General features: G+C 36.7%; 1 protein-coding gene across 1 annotated transcript; it reads left to right on the top strand.

Annotated features, from left to right (window-relative positions):
* Positions 1–295: 295 nt before the first annotated feature.
* On the top strand, positions 296–1,603 carry LOC133866210 (uncharacterized). Its single transcript, XM_062302749.1, has 2 exons — positions 296–748; positions 1,058–1,603. Exons 1-2 carry the CDS (start codon positions 296–298, stop codon positions 1,601–1,603), a joined length of 999 nt encoding a protein of 332 aa, XP_062158733.1.
* The last annotated feature ends 18,074 nt before the right edge of the window (positions 1,604–19,677 follow it).

The raw sequence follows: 19,677 nt of genomic DNA on the forward strand, positions 1-19,677 counted from the left end.
TTAATTAGAAGTCCAATAATTTTCAGAGGTGGACAAAGCAAAGATAGATCTGATCTCCAACCTTCCACTTCCACGTACGGTCAAAGAGGTTCGTTCATTCCTGGGCCATGCAGGATTCTATAGGCGATTCATCAAGGATTTCGGCAAAATCGCCAGGCCCTTATGCAAATTGTTAGTAAAGGAGACCCCGTTTATATTTGATGAGGATTGCAATAAGGTATTTGGGGCTCTAAAGAAGATTCTGATGTCCACACCCATCATCAAGCCACCCAGCTGGCGTACACCATTTGAGATCATGTACTACGCTTCGGACTATGCCGTTGGAGCTGTTTTGGGGCAGTGTATAGACAAACTCCCCCATGTCATCTATTATGTGAGTCGAACTCTTAACAACGCTCAACTTAACTATTCTACCACTGGGAAGGAGTTGCTGGCAGTCTTGTTTGCTTTGGATAAGTTTCGATCCTACTTGCTGGGTTCTAAAGTCATTGTTTACTCGGATCATGCAGCCTTGAGGTATCTTTTCGCCAAAAAAGATGCCAAATCTCGTCTCATCCGGTGGATACTACTACTGCATGAGTTTGACATCGAAATTCAGGATAAGAAGGGTTCTAAAAATGTGGTAGCTGATCATCTGTCTAGATTGATTGTGGATTTTACTGAAGAGGCCACCTCCATCTTTGAAACCTTCCCTGATGAGCAATTGATGCACATTGCTCATACTCCTTCACCATGGTTTGCTGATATAGTAAACTATCTTATTGCGCGCCACATGCCTTCACATTGGGGACGACAAGATAAGTCCAAGTTTATAGCCATTATGAAATATTTTTTTTGGGACGATCCTTACCTTTTTAAATATTGTCCTGATCAGATCATTAGGAGATGTATTCCTGAGCATGACCAAGCTAACGTCATCTCTTTTTGCCACGATCATGCTTGTGGAGGCCACTTTAGTACAAAGAAGACAGCTGCAAAGATTTTATAGTGTGGATTGTATTGGCCTACCTTGTTCCATGACTCTCATACCTACCGTGCCTCTTGTGAGCGTTGTCAGAAGTTAGGGAGTATTTCTAGAAAGAATATGATGCCCCTCAACCCCATTCTGATTGTTGAGATTTTTGATGTGCGGGGCATCGATTTTATGGGACTGTTCCCAAACTCCTTTGGCTATCTTTATATCCTTGTTGCTGTGGATTATGTGTACAAATGGGTGGAAGCTGTTGCTTGTAAGACCAATGACCACATAGTAGTGGTTCAGTTTTTGAAGGATAATATCTTTGCTTGTTTTGGTACTCCCCGAGCAATCATAAGTGATGGTGGTAAGCATTTCTGCAACAGGATCTTTGAGCAGTTGATGAAGAAATATTTCATCACACACAAGGTTGCAAGCCCATATCATCCTCAAACCAGTGGACAAGTGGAGGTATCTAATAAGGAGATCAAAAGAATTTTGGAGAAGACGGTAAATCCTTCACGGAAAGATTGGTCTTTGCGCTTGAATGATGCACTGTGGGCGTACTGCACAGCCTTCAAGACCTCAATCACATGTCCCCATATCGGCTTATCTATGGCAAGGCTTGTCATCTTCTGGTGGAGCTGAAGCATCGAGCTTGTTGGGCCATCAAGCAGCTGAACTTCGATCTCACAAAGGCTGGCTCACAGAGGAAGCTCTAACTCAATGAATTGGAGGAACTGAGGAATGATGCTTATGAGTGTGCAAGGTCTTACAAGGAACGAATGAAGAGGGCCCATGACCAAAATATTCTAAGACGATCTTTTGAGCCTGGTCAGAAAGTCCTTCTCTATAATTCACAGTTGCATCTCTTCCCATGTAAAATCAGATCTCGATGGATAGGCCCATTTATTGTTCGCTCTGTTTTTTCTTATAGGGTAATTGAGATCGAGTATCCTACGAATAGTACAACTTTCAAGTCAATGGACAAAGGCTGAAACCATTCCTGGAGTTGAAGAGTCCGGAGATTGAGACGACTCCTTTGGAAGACCCGAGCTATTTAGAGTAACTGTTGTCTCTAGAGGAAGGTCTGGCTGAAGACTTAAAACTTAGCACTTATGGGAGGCAATCCTCATTATTTTTCCTATTACTTGATTGTTTGTTTTGTTTTCCAGGATAAGTGTCTGCCATTCAAGTTTGGGGGAGCATTTGTACACTCAACTTGTGTCACCCAATTGGTATTGTATTTCTGGTCACATTGTGGACAATGTGTCATCTTAGTTTGGGGGTGGGGTACACATTTCTATTTCTGTCTGTTATTTTGTTGTTGCTTTGGTAAAAAAAAAAAAAAAAAATTGCTATGTTGTTGATTGAGCGTGATTACATCTTACTATGGTTTGCATATCATTGGTTTGCTTAACATTCTAAACGTTGCATATCATTAGAAATTTGAATCTGTTGAATCATCTACTGGATTAGAGAGACCTCACTCTTTTTAATTGAAATTCACAAGCACTTTTGCATTGGTTCTGTGGGGTATGAAATTTGAATTGAGGAATGTGTATCATGAGTTTCGTAGGATGATTTATTGATGAAACCTTGGCTGTTCAATAATAATAACAAAACAAAAAAAATCATCAGTTTGATTTCTCATTGAGTAACCGGGCCTCTTGCCTCACTAAGCATTGAGTGTTCGCGTAAAAAGATGTGGAATTTAAATTTGAATGATTGCATGGCTAGTTTGGCTTCCTAACCTTTTTGAATTGAGTAATTAAGCTCTTAAGGATGTTTCTACATCAGTGCCCTAAAACCATCTGGTTTGGGAGTCACTAGCCCAACACTTGCTACATAGGTCAATTAGAAAGCTTATGGGAGTCAAGTATTGCACAGCCTACACAAAAAAAAAATAAAAAAAAAAATCACATTTGAATTTAAGCCTTGGTTGTTTTCATCTGATAAAAGTCCTATGAATTTTAAGGTACAAAAACTTTCAGAAAAATTGAAACCTCAGGAATTTATGTTAAATCTCACTTCGCACTTATTAGAGCATGTGTTGTCTGAATTTCCCAGCTATGAGTTAAATGATTTATGATATCTGATGTGATTGTGATGTTCACCTTGTTAAGCCTACTCATAATATAAGAACCATGTGTTTGTATCGAAGTTTTTGTTTTGACAACAACATAGTGCTTTAAAAATGTTTCTTGGTATCATTTCTGGTATACCCTCACGAGACTTCACCCGTCCTCTAGGGAGACTTTTGTTTACCAAAATATATTAATAATAAAAATTACCACTTGCAATAATACGAATCCTTGTAGGATAGGGCTATATTGAGGGTTTCGAACTTCAAGGATTGCGTAGGAATTGCTATCAAATTTTTCAAGATTAGAAATAACTTAATTTAAAAGATGTTTAATTTGGTTTTTGTTTTCTAAAAATAAATACATAAAAGTAAAAGACATAAAAATAAAGAGAGTTGTGATTAGAGAAAGAATAGGGGATTGATTCACCACTCACCATATAACAATAGTCAATCATAAATTAATAAGAGAAATTCATACTATGCATGATATGGGGCTCGTCTCACTCGAGTAGTCAAGAAATTACCTCTAAAGAATAAGTATAATCCATCTTTGGTTGGCATGGACCGTCCACCTAACCACCAAGGTGCGGTACGACCTGTCTTCCATAGGCATGGATTAGCTACGTTTTTAATAGGATGCACACAATCAATGGAATAGTATAACCCATATTCGGTTTGTACGAATTGTCTACCTAAATTACACTAAATTAGGGTGTAGTACAATCCGTCTTCCTTAAGCATGGCTTATCTAACCCTCTTGATCATATATCAATTAAATCGTTGTATAACAATCATTCACATAATCACAGAAAATATGAAGGATTGAGTTCAATCAATATAAATGACTTTCTAAGACAAGATAAGAAATTCATAATGATTGAATATAAACATTAAGATCAATTCTCACAGTTATACAACCATCATGCATATAGAAAATACCAAAATAAAATACAATTAAACCATTATTACTTGGAAATGGCTACATCAATACCCTGTTACAAATTTAGCCGCTCATCATGGTGCTGTGATAGCCTCCTGCCATGCTCTTCTCCTCTTCAACTTGACAAGCCTCCAAGAAGAATTTTCTATCTAAAGCTAAGTACAAGCACACCTTCTCTTGAAGCTTAGGGGTCTATTTATAGAGACTAGGAGAGACCTAAAAGCTCTAGAAATCCAAGAAAAATTGGAACTTAGTCTCTTAGTCAAAGTAAGAGATAAACTTCATTCCAAGTAGGAAAAGGATTCCAAATTAGTCTAGATTTATAGTCTCTTATCGTGGGGCGATTTTGACATAGTAAACATCCGAATTTGGAAAAAGCTATTTCAGACATATTTGTTTAATTGTTTATTAGCTTTCCAACGCTACCAATTTCATTGCAATCCAATATGTAAAAAGAAAGATATAATAAAAACACTGAGACTTGTGCAGAATCCAAATTTTAATCCAATCCAATTTTGACTCTTATTGGAGAAATTCTGATTTAATCCTTCACTTGATTTGATTAAACTTAATCACATCATATAGGTCTTCTATTATGATTGGTTAAACTTACCAATATCTTTTAGGTCTTCTCAAAGTGTGCCTTTAGCTAAAAATCAATGAAAATAATTGCATCTTTATTTACAACCTGAAAACAATAAAACAACACAAAACAAACAAATAACAATGCTAAGCAATTAACATATGCAAGTTAAGGGGCTTGAATGTGCAACATTCGACACTTATCACACCCCTAAACTTACATATTACTAGTCCCTTAGCAATATAGAACAAGAAATAAAACTGAAAAACAATAAATCCTTCTTTCGTGGGATGTACAATTTGTATTTAGCGTATGCAACAAGCCTTTTAAACCCCTAGGACTCCTAGTGGATGAATGAAATCTCATGAGGATTTATCAGGAATGATACCCACAAACATTGTTTCTACCATGTTGTCCCCATGAATGCAGCATCATAAAAATAATGGTTCTCATTCATTGGCAAGCTTAACAAAATAAACTCCATCTTCAAAATTTCAGGGAATTAAAAATTAAGCTACTAACATGGCATTATGAGATATCACTAGTGTAAAGTGAACTTAACACATAGTGATTGAGTTTCATAAACTAATCTCAATCATGAATGGTTCAACACACAAAATTCGTTGGACTCTCCTTTAGATAAAACAACCAAGGCATATATATATATTTATTATTATTATTTTTTTTATATATGCAGGTTGTGCAATGCTTAGCTCCCTTAAGCTTTCTAATTGACCCATATAACGAGTGTTAGGCCAATGACTCCCAAACTAAATGGTTTTAGGGCACTAGGTGTAAAACACCCTAAAGACTTACTAACTCGAGTCAAAAAGGCTACGAAGCTAAACTTAGCCATTTTATCAATCAAAGCAAACTTCCAACTTTTGACACGAATACTCAATGCTTAATGAGGCAAGAGATTCGATTACTCAGTGAAAAGCTCAAAGTGATCAATATTATTCTTCTTCTCTTTTTTTTTTCTCTCTCTCGCTCTCTCTTTTTTTATTTTTTTTAATGCCAAGGTTATTCCTACAACAAGTTACCCAATTGCATCCAAGATATTGATTACAGACATAATTGATGTTAGTTTGTAATTGGCCACATTCTGTTGGACAAAATCACTTCTATGTAAAGATACTTTTTAACAGGGAATCCGCTATTCAGAAGTGCTTCCAGAAGATTCTGCACAGTTTGCAAGTCAAAAAATCCGATTCCCTGTCAGCTGTCCGGACGACGTGTCATATCGTCCGGGCGCCCTTCTGTCTAAAGCATCATCTGTCCGGACGACGAGAACTTCCCGTTCGGACCTTCCCCTATGTCGAGAAGTTTCGAACTGCTCCAACTTGCATCCGTCCGGACGTTTCAGCAGCACGTCCGGACGACTCTTAGTGTTCGACAAAGCTTCAAGATTTCTTTCCAAAACACAGATATGGGAAGATTGCTGCCACCGTCCGGACGACGTAGATTTCTGTCCGGACGCACTCATCCATAAGGCAAGTATCGCAATTCAAATCCAGACGTCCGGACTCCAGTCATCATGGTCCGGACGCGCGAGCATCAGATATGGAAATTGCGTGCATCAGATCAGCCATCCGGACGACCATCCTCCTGGTCCGGACACGCGAAGCCTCTATATGGAAATCACTTGCAGTGGACGTGCGACCATCCAGACGACAGGGCACCACCGTTCGGACGAGGCTTATTTCAGGAAAGATTTTCAGCGAAATTTTTGGAATTTCGATCGCATAGTTGTCCATCTGGACAGCCTATGACTTTCGTCCGGACGGCGCCCAATTTTTATCAAGCCAGATGCTCATTTGAACTGCCAGCCTATAAATAGAGGTCCCTAGGCTTGAGAACAGCAAGAATTCGGTATTGAATTCCATTAGTGCTTAGAGAGCTATATTGTGAGATTATTGAGTTGAGTTGATCTCTCTAAAGCTGTTGCCATGTGTGCTGTTGCTGTGTTTAATCTGAAGTCTATCTTAGGGGTTAGCCCTAAGGTAAAGGATTCCATTGAAGACCCCTTCGGGTAGGAGACCTGGTTGGGAGACGTTCGTGTTGGATTACACGTTAGAGTGCAAGGTACGACCACTGCATCAGGGGTATGTGAGTGCTACTACTTTGTAACTAGTCTTGTCTTCTGAATAGTGGATATCCTGGGTTTGGCTGCCCCGGAGTGGTTTTTCTCATATTGAGTTTTCTACTTCTTTAACAAAAATTCTTGTGTTATTTAAATCCACACTGTTATTATTTTGTTAACATTTTGTGGACACACACACTTAGAAGTCAAATTCAATTTTTCAATTGATTTCAAATTTCATAACCCACAGACTACGTGATAGTGGGCTTGTGAGAATCAAATTGAAACAAGTAATATCTCATGCTGCCAAAGAAAATAACAAAACTCTAAATTCCCTAGTCAAATAATCATGTGTTTATCATGTTAAACTCACCAATGAAATACAAATTAGAATTTAAGTTTAACCAAATTCTTAGAGATAACATAGCAAAATATTCGACAGTGTTTTATTTTTCCATACTCCCAAACTTGAATCACACTTTGTCCCCAATGTGTGTATAGAATTTAACATAACAGTAAGAGGATAGGAATACCTGAATGAGTAGATGTGGGGCATATCATACCCCAAACTTGATTGCAAAAACACATATCCTGAAAAAGAGAGTGATACTCCAACCAAATACCAGCCAAGTGCAACACATTATTGTAAAAATATAAACTAAGAATGAAACAACAATGGAGAAGATAAACTTGGAAGGAGATCATGTACCCTGGCCTGATGGAGGACTCGAGCGCACATTGCCTGTGTTCAAACCTATGAAGTTGACTCATTTAGTCAAAATATGTAGGATCCGCCAAGCCAACGGAATCCACATTCTTGATGCGCTCAGTGTTCTCTGACCCTTAAGTTTAAATTTGAAGCACCAATCTTTTCTTCTCTTGGACCAAAAAGAATAAATTTTACCTACAGAAAGGTAATTCTGAATGTCCGCATATCGAGGTAGATCCCTCCAAGTATTCTTAAACAGTTTCTTATCTGGAAGGGAATCATGAACTGGAATAGGTGCTCGGAGTTCATTTGGCGTTTTGAGAATAAGAGTGGATGATGATGGAGCCTCAGTGCTCACTTCCTCGCCTTTTGCCCGATATAGAGCTTGTGGGGCCTTAATTTGCTCCTTCTTCCTCTCTTTCACATGAGTTTCAACCACTTCTCCATTCTTCATTGTGGTGATGGCTTGCTCATGATAAGAAGTACTCTCATCCACCATATTGTGTCCATCTAGATTGGCCACTCGCTGACTTTAAAACTCTTCTTCTTCCATCCTATTGAGGGTATTAGCCATCTGTCCCATTTGAACTTCGATCCTGGCAATGAATTGGGAGTGAGAATTCAATGTCTGATCCATATTGCTCATAAATTTCAACATCTAATCTTGAAAATCAGAATCCAATCGAGGAGATGGTGTGGCCTGAGTTTACTATTGTGTCGACTAGTAGATGGGAGATGGCTCCTCTTCGTGAGCTTCTATCTTGGCAATGGATTTAGAGTTTGAGTTCACCATCTGATTCTGAGAGTCCATTATTTGATCCATCTTGCTCATAGATTTCAATAGTAGATTTTGAAGGCTAGAATCTAACTGAGGAGATGGTGTAACCTGAGATTGCTATTGTGGAGTTGATTGATATTGAGGGGAATATGATTGCTCATTGAATTGCGGATATGTCTAATGGTACAGTTCATGAATTCGTGGAGCATAATTTTAAGGAGCTTGAGCTTGCCACGAGATATTAGACTGGTTACTCCATGCCGGGTTATAAGAATCAAAGTAAGGGTCATTTCTCAGAATAAAAAATAGTGTATTCAAATGCTCATAAATATAATTAGAAACTTGTCTAGCAGTAGGACAATTTCTAATATGGTGATAAGGACTATAGCATTATGAACATGGTCAATGGGATGTTGGAATGCCTCCCCACATGAACTAAATTGACCAAAAAAAAATAAAAACAAAAAATTAAAAATTAAAAACAAAAAATAAAAAATAAAATTAAAAAACAAAAAAAAAATTAAAAAACAAAAAAAAAATCAAGTTAAATTCAATCTTTAAAACTTAATAACATAACCGTTTGCGGGGCGCCAAAAATTGATGTGGTCTTTTGTTTACCAAAATATATCAATAATAAAAATTATCACTCGCAATAATACGAATCCTTGTAGGATAGGGCTATATTGAGGGTGTTGAACCTCAAGGATTGCGTAGGAATTGCTATCAAGTTTTTCCAGATTAAATATAACTTAATTTAAAAGTTGTTTGATTTGGTTTTTGTTTTCTAAAAATAAATACATAAAATTAAAAGACAAAAAAATAAAGAGAGTTGTGATGAGAGAAATAATAGGGGATTGATTTCACTGCTCATCGTATAACAATGGTCAATCATAAATTAATAAGGGAAATTCATACTATGCATGATATAAGGCTCGTCTTACTTGAGTAGTCAAGAAATTACCTCTGAAGAATAAATATAATCCATCTTTGGTTGGCATGGACCGTCCACTTAACCACTAAGATGCGGTACGACCCGTCTTCCCTAGGCATGGATTAACTACGTCTTTAATAGGATACACACAATCAATGGAATAGTATAACCCATCTTTGGTTGGTACGAACTGTTTACCTAAATTACACTAAACTAGGGTGTAATACAATCCGTCTTCCCTAGGCATGGCTTATCTGACCCTCTTGATCATATATTAATTAAAACCGTTGTATAACAATCATTCACATAATCACAGAAAATATGAAGGATTGAGTTCAATCAATATAAATGATTTTCTAAGACAAGATAAGAAATTCATAATGGTTGAATATAAACATTAAGATCAATTCTCACAGTTATACAACCATCATCATATAGAAAATACCAAATTAAAATACAATTAAACCATTGTTACTTAGAAACGGCTACATCAACACCCTATTACAAATTTAGCCACTCATCGTAGTGCTGGGATGGCCTCCTGCCATGTTCTTCTCCTTTACAACTTGTCAAGCCTCCAAGAAGAATTTTCTGTCTAAAGCTAAGTACAAGCACACCTTCTCTTGAAGCTTAAGGGTCTATTTATATAGACTATGAGAGACTTAAAAGCTCTAGAAAACTAATAAAAATTAGAACTTAGTCTCTTAGTCCAAGTAAGAGATTGAAACTTCAATCCAAGTAAGAAAATGATTCCAAATTCATCCAAATTTGCGGTCTTTTATTGCGGGACAATTTTGACATAGTAAACATCTGAATTTGAAAAAAGCTATTTGTAATATATTTGTTTTATTTTTTATTATTTTTCTAACGCCACTAATTTCATTGCAATCAGATATTTGAGAAAAAAAAGTTATGATAAAAACACCGAGACTTGTGCCAAATCCAAATTTGAATCCAATCTGATTTTGACTCTTATTGGAGAAATTCCGATTTAATCCTTCACTTGATTTGATTAAACTTAACCACATCATATAGGTCTTCTATTATGATTGGATAAGCTTACCAATATCTTCTAGGTCTTCTCAAAGAGTGCTTTTAACCAAAAATTAATGGAATTAATTGCATCTTTATTTACAATCTGAAAACAATAAAATAACACATAATCAAACAAATAGCAATGCAAAGCAATTAACATATGCAAGTTAAGGGGCTTGAATGTGCAACATTTGACGCTTATCAGAGTCCTAGGGGCTCAAAAGGCTTGTTGCATACGCTAAATGTAATCGTCCCTCCCATGAAAGCGGATTTATGTTTCTTTCTTTGATTTTATTTTTCATTTTGTTTTGCTAAGGGACTAGCAAAATGTAAGTTTTGGGGTATTTGATGAGTGTCAAATATTGTCTATTTGGACCCCTTAATTTGCATTTGTTAAACCTTTAGCTTTGTTATTTTTTGATTTCTTGGTTAGTTTTGGCGTTTTAGTGTTTTGCAGGACTTTGAGATAAAATACAATATTTTCTATGGAACTTGTAAAGAAACAGGAGAAGAAGTCGTTAGAGCCATTCAAAGCACGGGTGTTAGGGCTGACGTGGCAGCATCTTTGCAAAATCAAGCACCTGAAAGGCGCACAAGGGCTCAAGCATCGATGTCAATCGATCGATCAAGATCGAGCGCATTGTCAATCGATCGACCAAAATAGTCGATTAAGCGACAATCAGGGTTGACATGGCATGCACAAATTCCAATGCTCTGACGACTGCTGACAATCCATTAGGGTTTTCTAGGGGTAGAGGCGCCATTTTTGAAAATATGACCTAAACTCTAGCGTTCTTTTCTCTTATTAGGGTTTAGAAGGGTAGATGTGTCATTTTGTAAAAGTTGGGTTTAACCTAATCTGATGCTATAAATATCCCATACTAGGCACCACTTAGAGCACCAATTTCCTTCAGAGCACTTGTCTTAGCTCTTATCTTTTCTTTTGTAAGTTGTTACTTCGTTCAAATTTCTTTTAATTTAAAGTTATTTTATTTTCCATTCTTCTTTCTTTTATTTGCTCTTTTAATTCATCGCTTTAATTTTCTTTAAAGTTATTTAATTTTCCGTTCTTCTTCTTTCTTTTCGTCAATTTAATTTATTGTTGTTTTTTATTTATCGTTATTAAATTTTCCGTTATTCTTCTTTTCTCATTATTTTAATTTCTCACTTTCTTTTTATTTAAAGTTATTAAATTTCTATTCTTCTTTCTCTTCTTCGTTTCTATCATTTCATGTTTTCATTTCAAGAGTTTTTGGTGTTTTTAGTCATGAGAGGTTAAATCCTCAACTAAGGTTGAGGATGAAACCTCATCAATGATAACACCTATACTCTTGTCATGATATTCATAGATTCAATTTCTTATGCATATTCAAGTTTCATGTCAATTTATTGAATTATATTCTTTAGATTGATAATTTTATTGGATGTTTGTTGTAATTCAATCAATGGATACATCAATTGATTTCTTTGAGATTGGGGTATCTATTGTGATTTCCGGATACAATAAATGATTTCGACTCTAAAGGGATAATCATTGTGATTTGTTTGAATTGAATTCTTCAAATGTTTTCACGCTTTATTACTTAAGAATTTGAATATCGAGCTTCTTGAATTGAATTTATGAATAAAATGCAAGAGTAGGGTGTTTGATTTGATTTGGTGAATTCCGATACCTTAGTGTTTTTCTTCATTGAATATTTACTCATTTTTTATTTTATTTTATTTCCTAGTCCTTAAAAGAAATAAAAAAATCTTGGCACTAGGTTAAAACAAAAGTGATTTAAATAGAAATTGATTTTCTTTTCTTTACACACACTTTCCTGCGGATTCGACCTAGCACTTGCATGTACTATGCTACATACGACTCGTGTGCTTGCGAGTGTCAAAATTTGCACATCAAGTGGTGTACTGTTGGTGTGTAAAGGTTTGAACTCCACCTGCAAAGAGCTTGGTTTAGTGGATTGAATTCTCAAGTGGTGTGCTTGGGGAGTGGACGTAGGTCAAGTAGAGCGAACCACAATAAATCGCCGAGTTTGAATATTTCTCCCTATCTCTTTATTATATTCTCACATTTATATTCTCTGCACCATACTACATCTTATATTGTTCTAAATTCTTAATTCAGTATAATTTTTATTAAAAGAAAATTTTGCCATCAACCCTATTCACCCCCCCCCCCCCCCTCTAGGGTTGATTATCTAGGCAACAATTGTGTTTTATTTAAAAGTTTGAAAGTAAATCTACATGCTTGGAGATGAAATTCTAGTTTGTTTAGTATTGGATTGGGGTTTTGAACAGTTTAGTATGCATGGATGATTTTGGATGTTGTGTTCTCAATTAGGACAGTGTTAATATGCATGTAAGACTAAATTCAAGTTGAGCCGAGCCGAACTTGGGGCTGCCAGATTTTGCTTGAATACATAGAATAGGGGCTCAAACTCGGCTCGTGCTTGAGCTGAGTTTTGAAGGGTTGTTCAAATTCTGTTTGTTAAGAGTCTATCCAAGTTCGAGCTTAGCTAAAACTCGTTTAGCTTAACAAGTCGAGCCTCCAATCAAGCTCGAGAGGCTCGAGCTCAATTGGATTTTATAATATTTTTTACTTTAAAAAAAATTGATATTAAAATTCAATACAATTTTTACTTTGATCTATATTTTACATTCTAAATCGAATGTTTGTAGTATTACTTATGTTTACTATGTTAATGTTTATACACTACAATGTGCATCAATTGCTCATCAGGGAAGGTCTTAGAGATGGGGGTGGCTTCCTCAGTGAAATCCACAGTAATCTTAGACAGATGATCGGCCACCAAATTTTCGAAACCCTTCTTATCCCGTGTTAGTTTTGTTGGTTGCATTCTGTTTGACAAAATCGATATCTTGTAAAGTTGCTGTTTTATTCAGGGATGCCATATATTTCAGAGTCTTCATTTTAGAAAAGTGTTTCAAGATGTTCACAGAAGATTCTGTGCAGATTCCAACTCAAATAAGTCGGATCCCAAGTTTCCATCCGGACGGCCCAGTCATGCATCCAGACGCCAATCAGTGTCTAGAAGATTCTCAGTGCTCCAACATACATCCGTCGGGATGTCAAGGCAACACGTCCGGACGCACTTTAGGGTTCAAGAAGAATTAGGTTTTCCTTCTCAAACACGGATATAGGAAGACAGTTGCATCCGTCCGAACGACAGGGCAACAGTGTCCGGACGCGATCCTTAATAAGGCAAGACTTGGAGAAGAATTGCAACCGTCCGAACGCGATCCTTATTATGGAAGTTACGTGTAGCAAGAGATGCAACCATCCTGATGTTAGGGCAACACCGTCCGGATGTGGCATTAATATGGAAACGCATGGAGCGCATTATGGAAAGCTCATTGCACAGAAGATCATCCGGACGCTCTATGTTTCCGTCCGAACGCCGCCTAGAGAATTCAGAGACAGATTCAATTTAGTCCTTCTTAGCCTATAAATAGAGGCTTCTAGGCATGTATTCTTTTCAGAATTCGGTATTGAATTCTCTATAGCTTAACGAGGGTGTTTAGGGAGATATTGTGAAGATCTGCTAGCACTCAAGCTGTTACTGGCGTGCTATTGCTGTGCTTGTGTTGAAGTCTATCTTAGGGAGGAGCGCTAAGGTAAAGGAATCCATTGAAGATCCCTTCAAGTAGGTGACTTGTTGGGAGGCGTTTATATTGGATTACGTGTCAAAGTGAAAGATACGATCGCTGCATATGGGTATGTGAGTGTTACTGTCTTTGTACTAGTTTTGTCTTCTGAATAGTGGATTTCCTGGGTTTGGCTGCCCCAAAGTGGTTTTTCTCTTAATTGAGTTTCCACTTCGTTAACAAAATATCTATCTCATTTAAATTCTGCACTTTTGATATTTTGTTACACGTTGCACACACACACCGTAGATTAGAAGTCAATTTATTTTTCAATTGGTATCAGAGCTTGGTACACTCTATTTAGATTAAACTCTTGAGTGTAATCCTTTTGACTTCTAATTATTTTTATGATGTCTCAATCTCTAATTCTATTCCTGCCTTTGATGGCACGAACTATAGTTATTGGAAATCTCGTATGTGTTTCTTTTTAAAATCTATTGATGTTTGGCAAATTGTAGAAACTGGCTGGACTAAACCAAGGGCTACAACTACCAAGCTATCTGGTGTTCAAAATAGGGCATGACTTTCCAATGATAAAGCCCTCCATGCTCTATGTCAAGCCCTTTCACCGTCAAAATTCGCAAGAATTTCAAATTGTGAATCCGTTCAAGAAGCGTGGCAAATTCTGGAAAAAATATATGAGGGCACTAAACTTGTTAAATCTGCCAAGCTCCAAATGTTGATTTCAAAATTTGAAGAAATTAAGATATTAGATGATAAGACATTCGGTGAGCTTTACACCATGATCAACAACCTGAGAAACTCGATGGTGGAGTCTCGGGAAGAGGGTGTCTAATATAAAACTCATCAAAAAGATTCTAAGGTCTTTTTAGAAGCATTTCAGGATTAAAGTAACAACTATTGAAGAAAGCAAGGACCTGGATTCGATGAGGATTGAAGAGTTGGTGGGATCTCTTCAAACTTATGAGTATTCCCTACCCTAGTCAGAAAAGCAAAGGCGATTGCCCTCAAGGCGGCTAAGAATAAAAGCAGAGTCTCATCTGGTAAAATGCAGACAATGAAGAAGAAGATGCAATTGCCATGCTCGCCAAAAGTATTGGTAGATTGATGAAGAATGATAAATTCAAGAAGAAATTCTCCGAAAGACTGAGGGAAACTCCCAGAGAAGCCGAATCACAAGAAGATGAGAAGAAGGATCCTAAAGATCCTAGATGTTTTGAGTGCTCAGGCTTTAGGCACGTGAGGGCTGATTACGGGAATCTCAAGCAGGCCAAGGGGAAGGCTTACAACACTAACCTCAGTGAATCTGAAGAAGAGGAGACCTCAGATAAGGATCAGAAATTTCTGGCCTTCGTAGCACCTCATGAAGAATTTGAGGGGTCACAATCATACTACTCAGAGAGCAGCGATGAAGACAGGGAATAACTTAAAGAGGCCTACAAAATCCTCTATGCGAAGTTCTTGAAGTTGAAGGAGACGCACCAACAACGGGTGCAGGAGCTAAACAATCTAAAGAAAGAAAGAAGCACGATGTTGATGAAGATCACTGATCTAGAAAAAAATCTGTTGGAGACACAGCTACAGTTGGAGAGAGTTACTGATGAAAAGCTCACCCATATGCTATCAATTTAGAAGTGACCAATTGACAAGATAGGACTCGGGTATGTAGCCTATTCTTTTGATATCCCTTCTACTTCCAAAACTATGTTTGTCAAGCCCACAGTTCCTGAGCCTCCACCCACCTGCATGGATAAGAGAGAGGCCGTCATTGGTAGAGATGTCCCGGCTGTTGCAGAGCCTACTCAAATACCTCCTAACAAGAGAAAGCCTCCGATATGCCACCACTGTGGCTTAAGTGGTCACATCCGACCCAAGTGTCAACTCCTCTATGCTCAGAAATTGAAGCTCAAGAAGGAGCCACCAAGGAAAGCTACATCCGGCACTAGACCTCTAAAGGAGCATCAAGCTCCTCAGCATCAGCGGAAACAACAGCGATTTGTTTCAACCAATCAGAATGGCAAACCCAGGAAGAACAAATCAAGGCACTACAAGAAGAAGTCGCAGAAGCCCGAAAGCGACCAATCTTATAAGAGGTTGCCTATTTTGATGCAAAGCTTGCTGAGATGGATGGACAACCAGATGAAGGCCTATCAACAACCACCACGAGTAAGGCAGGTATGGGTCAGAAAAGAGGAGACCATTCACCATTTGAGGGGGAGTGGACTCACCTAGTAGAAGTGCAATCTCACCATGCCTTGGATTTTGGTTCCTTAATCCTAGTGCTTATCAGGTATGTTTGCGTTGTTTATCATGTCATATCTTATTCATGCCTTGCATTCTGTTTGAGGAACCATTTTTTTTTCTATCCCCATATTTTCTCTTGTTTATCTTGAAAAACTTCTACAAACACTTTTTAGAATGACAGAAAAAGCACGTTGGGTGGCTGCTTTTCTGTCTTAGTAATTCCAAACCCCTCTCCCTGAGGTCAGGTTTACTCTTACCTTACATGCTAGAACTAGATATTATTTCTTGTCTCCATAAGCATGTTTTTGTTGTTTTTCTATCTTTTCTTTTTCAACATTAAAAAAAAAAAAAAAAAAAAAAAAAAAAAAAAAAAAATTAGGGGAGAAGATGTACAATCTTATTTTTTTCTTTTGACAACTTTTCAGATATTGTATGTATTTTTGCCTGATATCTCAGTTCATTGTGCTTTGATTAAATATGTTTATATATGATTGAGAGTGTATGTTTGATATCTGCTAAGTTTTCTTGTTGTTTCTTAATGATAAATAGTTGTTTTTCTCATGCGATGAAAAATTGTGCACTATCCAAAGCACCCCTAAGGTACATTTTTTTACTCTATGATTTTTAGCTTCTGAAAATTCTGATGAGAGAGATTTTTTTTGCTAATATGATCAAATTGACCAACTCGCCAGTTGAACCTAGAACCTAGAACCTATAAATTCTGGCATTCTTTTTAGATTGCAGCACCAAGTGATAAAAAGCATTTAAATTTCAGTATATATGAATAAGTAAAAAGATCCACTGCTTATTGTGCTATCAATCTGTTCTTAAACTTGTCCCTATAGAAACAGTCAATGACCAATTCATTGCGAAAATAGACGGTCACTAAAGGACTAAGTAAAAGAAAAGTGATGCATCTTTGGGAGAGTGTACCAGATGGGGATGGATAGGCCCTGGTAAAATAAGGTTTGACTTTTGACTAATCTATCATTGATTTTCTCTCGTGTTAGAAAATTCAATTGCTTTAAATCATATCAGCAAAAATCATACCTTATTGAGAAAGCTTTCACACACACACACACACACATACATTGCATGAGTTGAATAATCTATTTAAAATTTATATCTGCAGGAAAATTTGTGCTTATTGAAAACTTAACTCTCAATTATATTTTTGCATATTTTTGAATTGCTATTTGACTGTCATATCAGTTATTTATACATGCGTGTTCTGAAGCTAACTTTAGAGAAAAAATTATTTTTCTGCACATTTTTCTCTGATTTTCAGTTTTTCGGTGTGAAGCATCCGGACGAACTTGGCTTACAGGCCGGACGCAAGCGGCAATGCTAATTACTAATCTAGTAGTGGACCATCCAAATGAGTTTGTACCACGTCTGGACGCGAGCCCTTTGTATTCTTTGCCATTCACACAGCACTACATTTTTTTCTTATTTTTCTCATGTTGTGTGTTTCTCTTGCGGATTTCTCACGAGATTTTGGCATTCTGTACACATCTCTTCTTATTCCGTGGTAATCTCCTTGTCTTTCTTTGTTCTTTTAAGTTTTTGTACTTTTTAGAATATTGGAATAATTGTTGATTAGAATATTTTCTTGAGATATTGTGCATGAAAATCATATTCTGTCTGAGTGTTGGATTAATATTGATATATCTGGGTCTTTTTCGTTTGCTATATTTGCTTATGTAATTTGTGCATCCAATTGGCATGCGTCATAATACAACATTGTTTTTGGAACTAACAGGATCTAATCTTTCTTGGTAGTGGTTTTTTTTTAAAAAAATATTTATGCTTAAATCTTGTCAAGAATATGTCAGCCAGCTACTTCCAGCACAACATCTGATAGACGGATTCTTTGGAAAAATGATTGTTGTTGAAATCATATATTCAATTTCCAAAGGTCTCAAGATTTAGATGAGCTTGTTTCCCCCAATTCATGCAGAGCCTTCTGTAGCATCTTCCTCAAATCTGCATCAGTTAGAGGTTCAATAGTGAATCTTCTCATTTATCTTGCAGACCAGTTGCTTAGAGGATGTCAATCTGCGGATAAACAGTTCAGGCTTTGCAAAATCAAGCAACTGAAGGTTTTTCAGTCTATGGTTGTAACATCCGAGATATTTTGTAGTAATTAAAATACAAAATTTGGGTAAATAATTAATAGAAGTCAATTTAATGTTATTAAAAATGCAAAGAAAATAGAAAAGAAAAAGAAAAGAAATAAAGAAAATAATAGAAAATAAAGAAAATGGAAAAAGAAAAAGAAAAGAAATTAAAAAAAAAAAATGAAGGGCCACACGGCCCTTCAGTGAAATAGGTGTGCGCCCCATATGCGCCCCAAAACGGGGCGCATTTAAAAAAAATTAAAAAAAAAAAAAAAAGGTGAGGAGCACGCTCAAAACATGATCTAAGCATGTGGATCTACGTTTTGACCATTGTTTTGAGATAAATCGCTAAATTCATATTTTTGAATTTTTGGGTAAAATGTCATAAATGTGAGTTTAATCCTATTGTTCTTTAGGTATTTAGGCTACTATGAGGTTGCCTGAGGCTACCCAAACCTCGGATTTTGGTTTGGTGAGCTTTGGGTAAGATTTCTCTAACCCTAACTTTTGGGTATAATTATTTAAGTAGTGTTTTATGTGATTAACCCTAAGTGAATACCCATGGGTTAATATTATTGCAATTAGATTAGCATTTTAAATCATGGGTATGTTTTTTAAAACCCTAGTATTTTATGGGTAATTTATGACATAGCCTTTGAGTGATTCAAAGTGCTACTTAGTGCAATTAATAAAAATGAAGCTAAATTCGTGCATTGTATTGTGTTTTAGTGGCGCTTTGCGAGTTGAACGTAGAGCCGTTGGAATTGGTGTGCGAATGGCCTAAGGTGAGTATTCTACTCACTGAGGAACCCTTGGAATTTAGATTTATATTTTCGGTACTTGGTTGTTTATGATTATGGAATTTGTTGATAAAATTGTTTGTGATTGAGTTGGGATGTATTGGATTGTAGATTGTATGGATAAATAGATGTTGATGAATCTTAGTTGTTTATGATTATGGAATTTGTTGATAAAATTGTTTGTGATTGAGTTGGGATATATTAGATTGTAGATTGTATGGATAAATGGATGTTGATAAATCTTGGTTGTATATGGTTACGGAATTTTGATGAAGATATGCATTGATGATTGAGTTGTGAAGTGATGAATTAAGAATTATGTGGAGATGGTTGAAATTGATATGTGGTAATTATTAGGGATGGAATAACATGATGTTAAATATATATATATGTATATCAGTGTGTGGTGGAATTGTGGATGTGTGTAGAAGGAAAAATTGTTTGGACATACATGTGTAATAATAGGGGTATGATGAGGTAATCTGGTATAATGAGAACTTGTAGTTGATAGATGGTAAGTCCAGTGTTGTAGTCTCTGGCACAGTGGTATGCCAGAAGGCAATAGCTCTTGGCTGAGATGTGTGGTAAGCCTAGTGTTGAAGCACTAGCACTCGTGAGATGTGTGCTCCGTGGGTCGTAGCTTTATGAGCGGTGTTGATTGAAGCGCTAGTACTCATGAGATGTATGCCCTGCGGGTCGTAGCTTTGTGGGCAGTGTTGATGGTAAGCCTAGCGTTGAAGCGCTAGCACTCATGAGATGTGTGCCCTACGGGTTGTAGCTTTACGG

This window comes from Alnus glutinosa, chromosome 4 (genome assembly GCF_958979055.1).
Source record: "Alnus glutinosa chromosome 4, dhAlnGlut1.1, whole genome shotgun sequence".
NCBI lineage: Eukaryota > Viridiplantae > Streptophyta > Magnoliopsida > Fagales > Betulaceae > Alnus > Alnus glutinosa.

Excerpts from the sequence above, each read along its gene's own strand:
- LOC133866210 (XM_062302749.1), top strand. The coding sequence starts at position 296 with ATGTACTACGCTTCGGACTATGCCGTTGGAGCTGTTTTGGGGCAGTGT. Across the intron at positions 749-1,057 it reads CACCATGGTTTGCTGATATA|AAGTTAGGGAGTATTTCTAG; the intron begins GTAAACTATCTT and ends GAGCGTTGTCAG.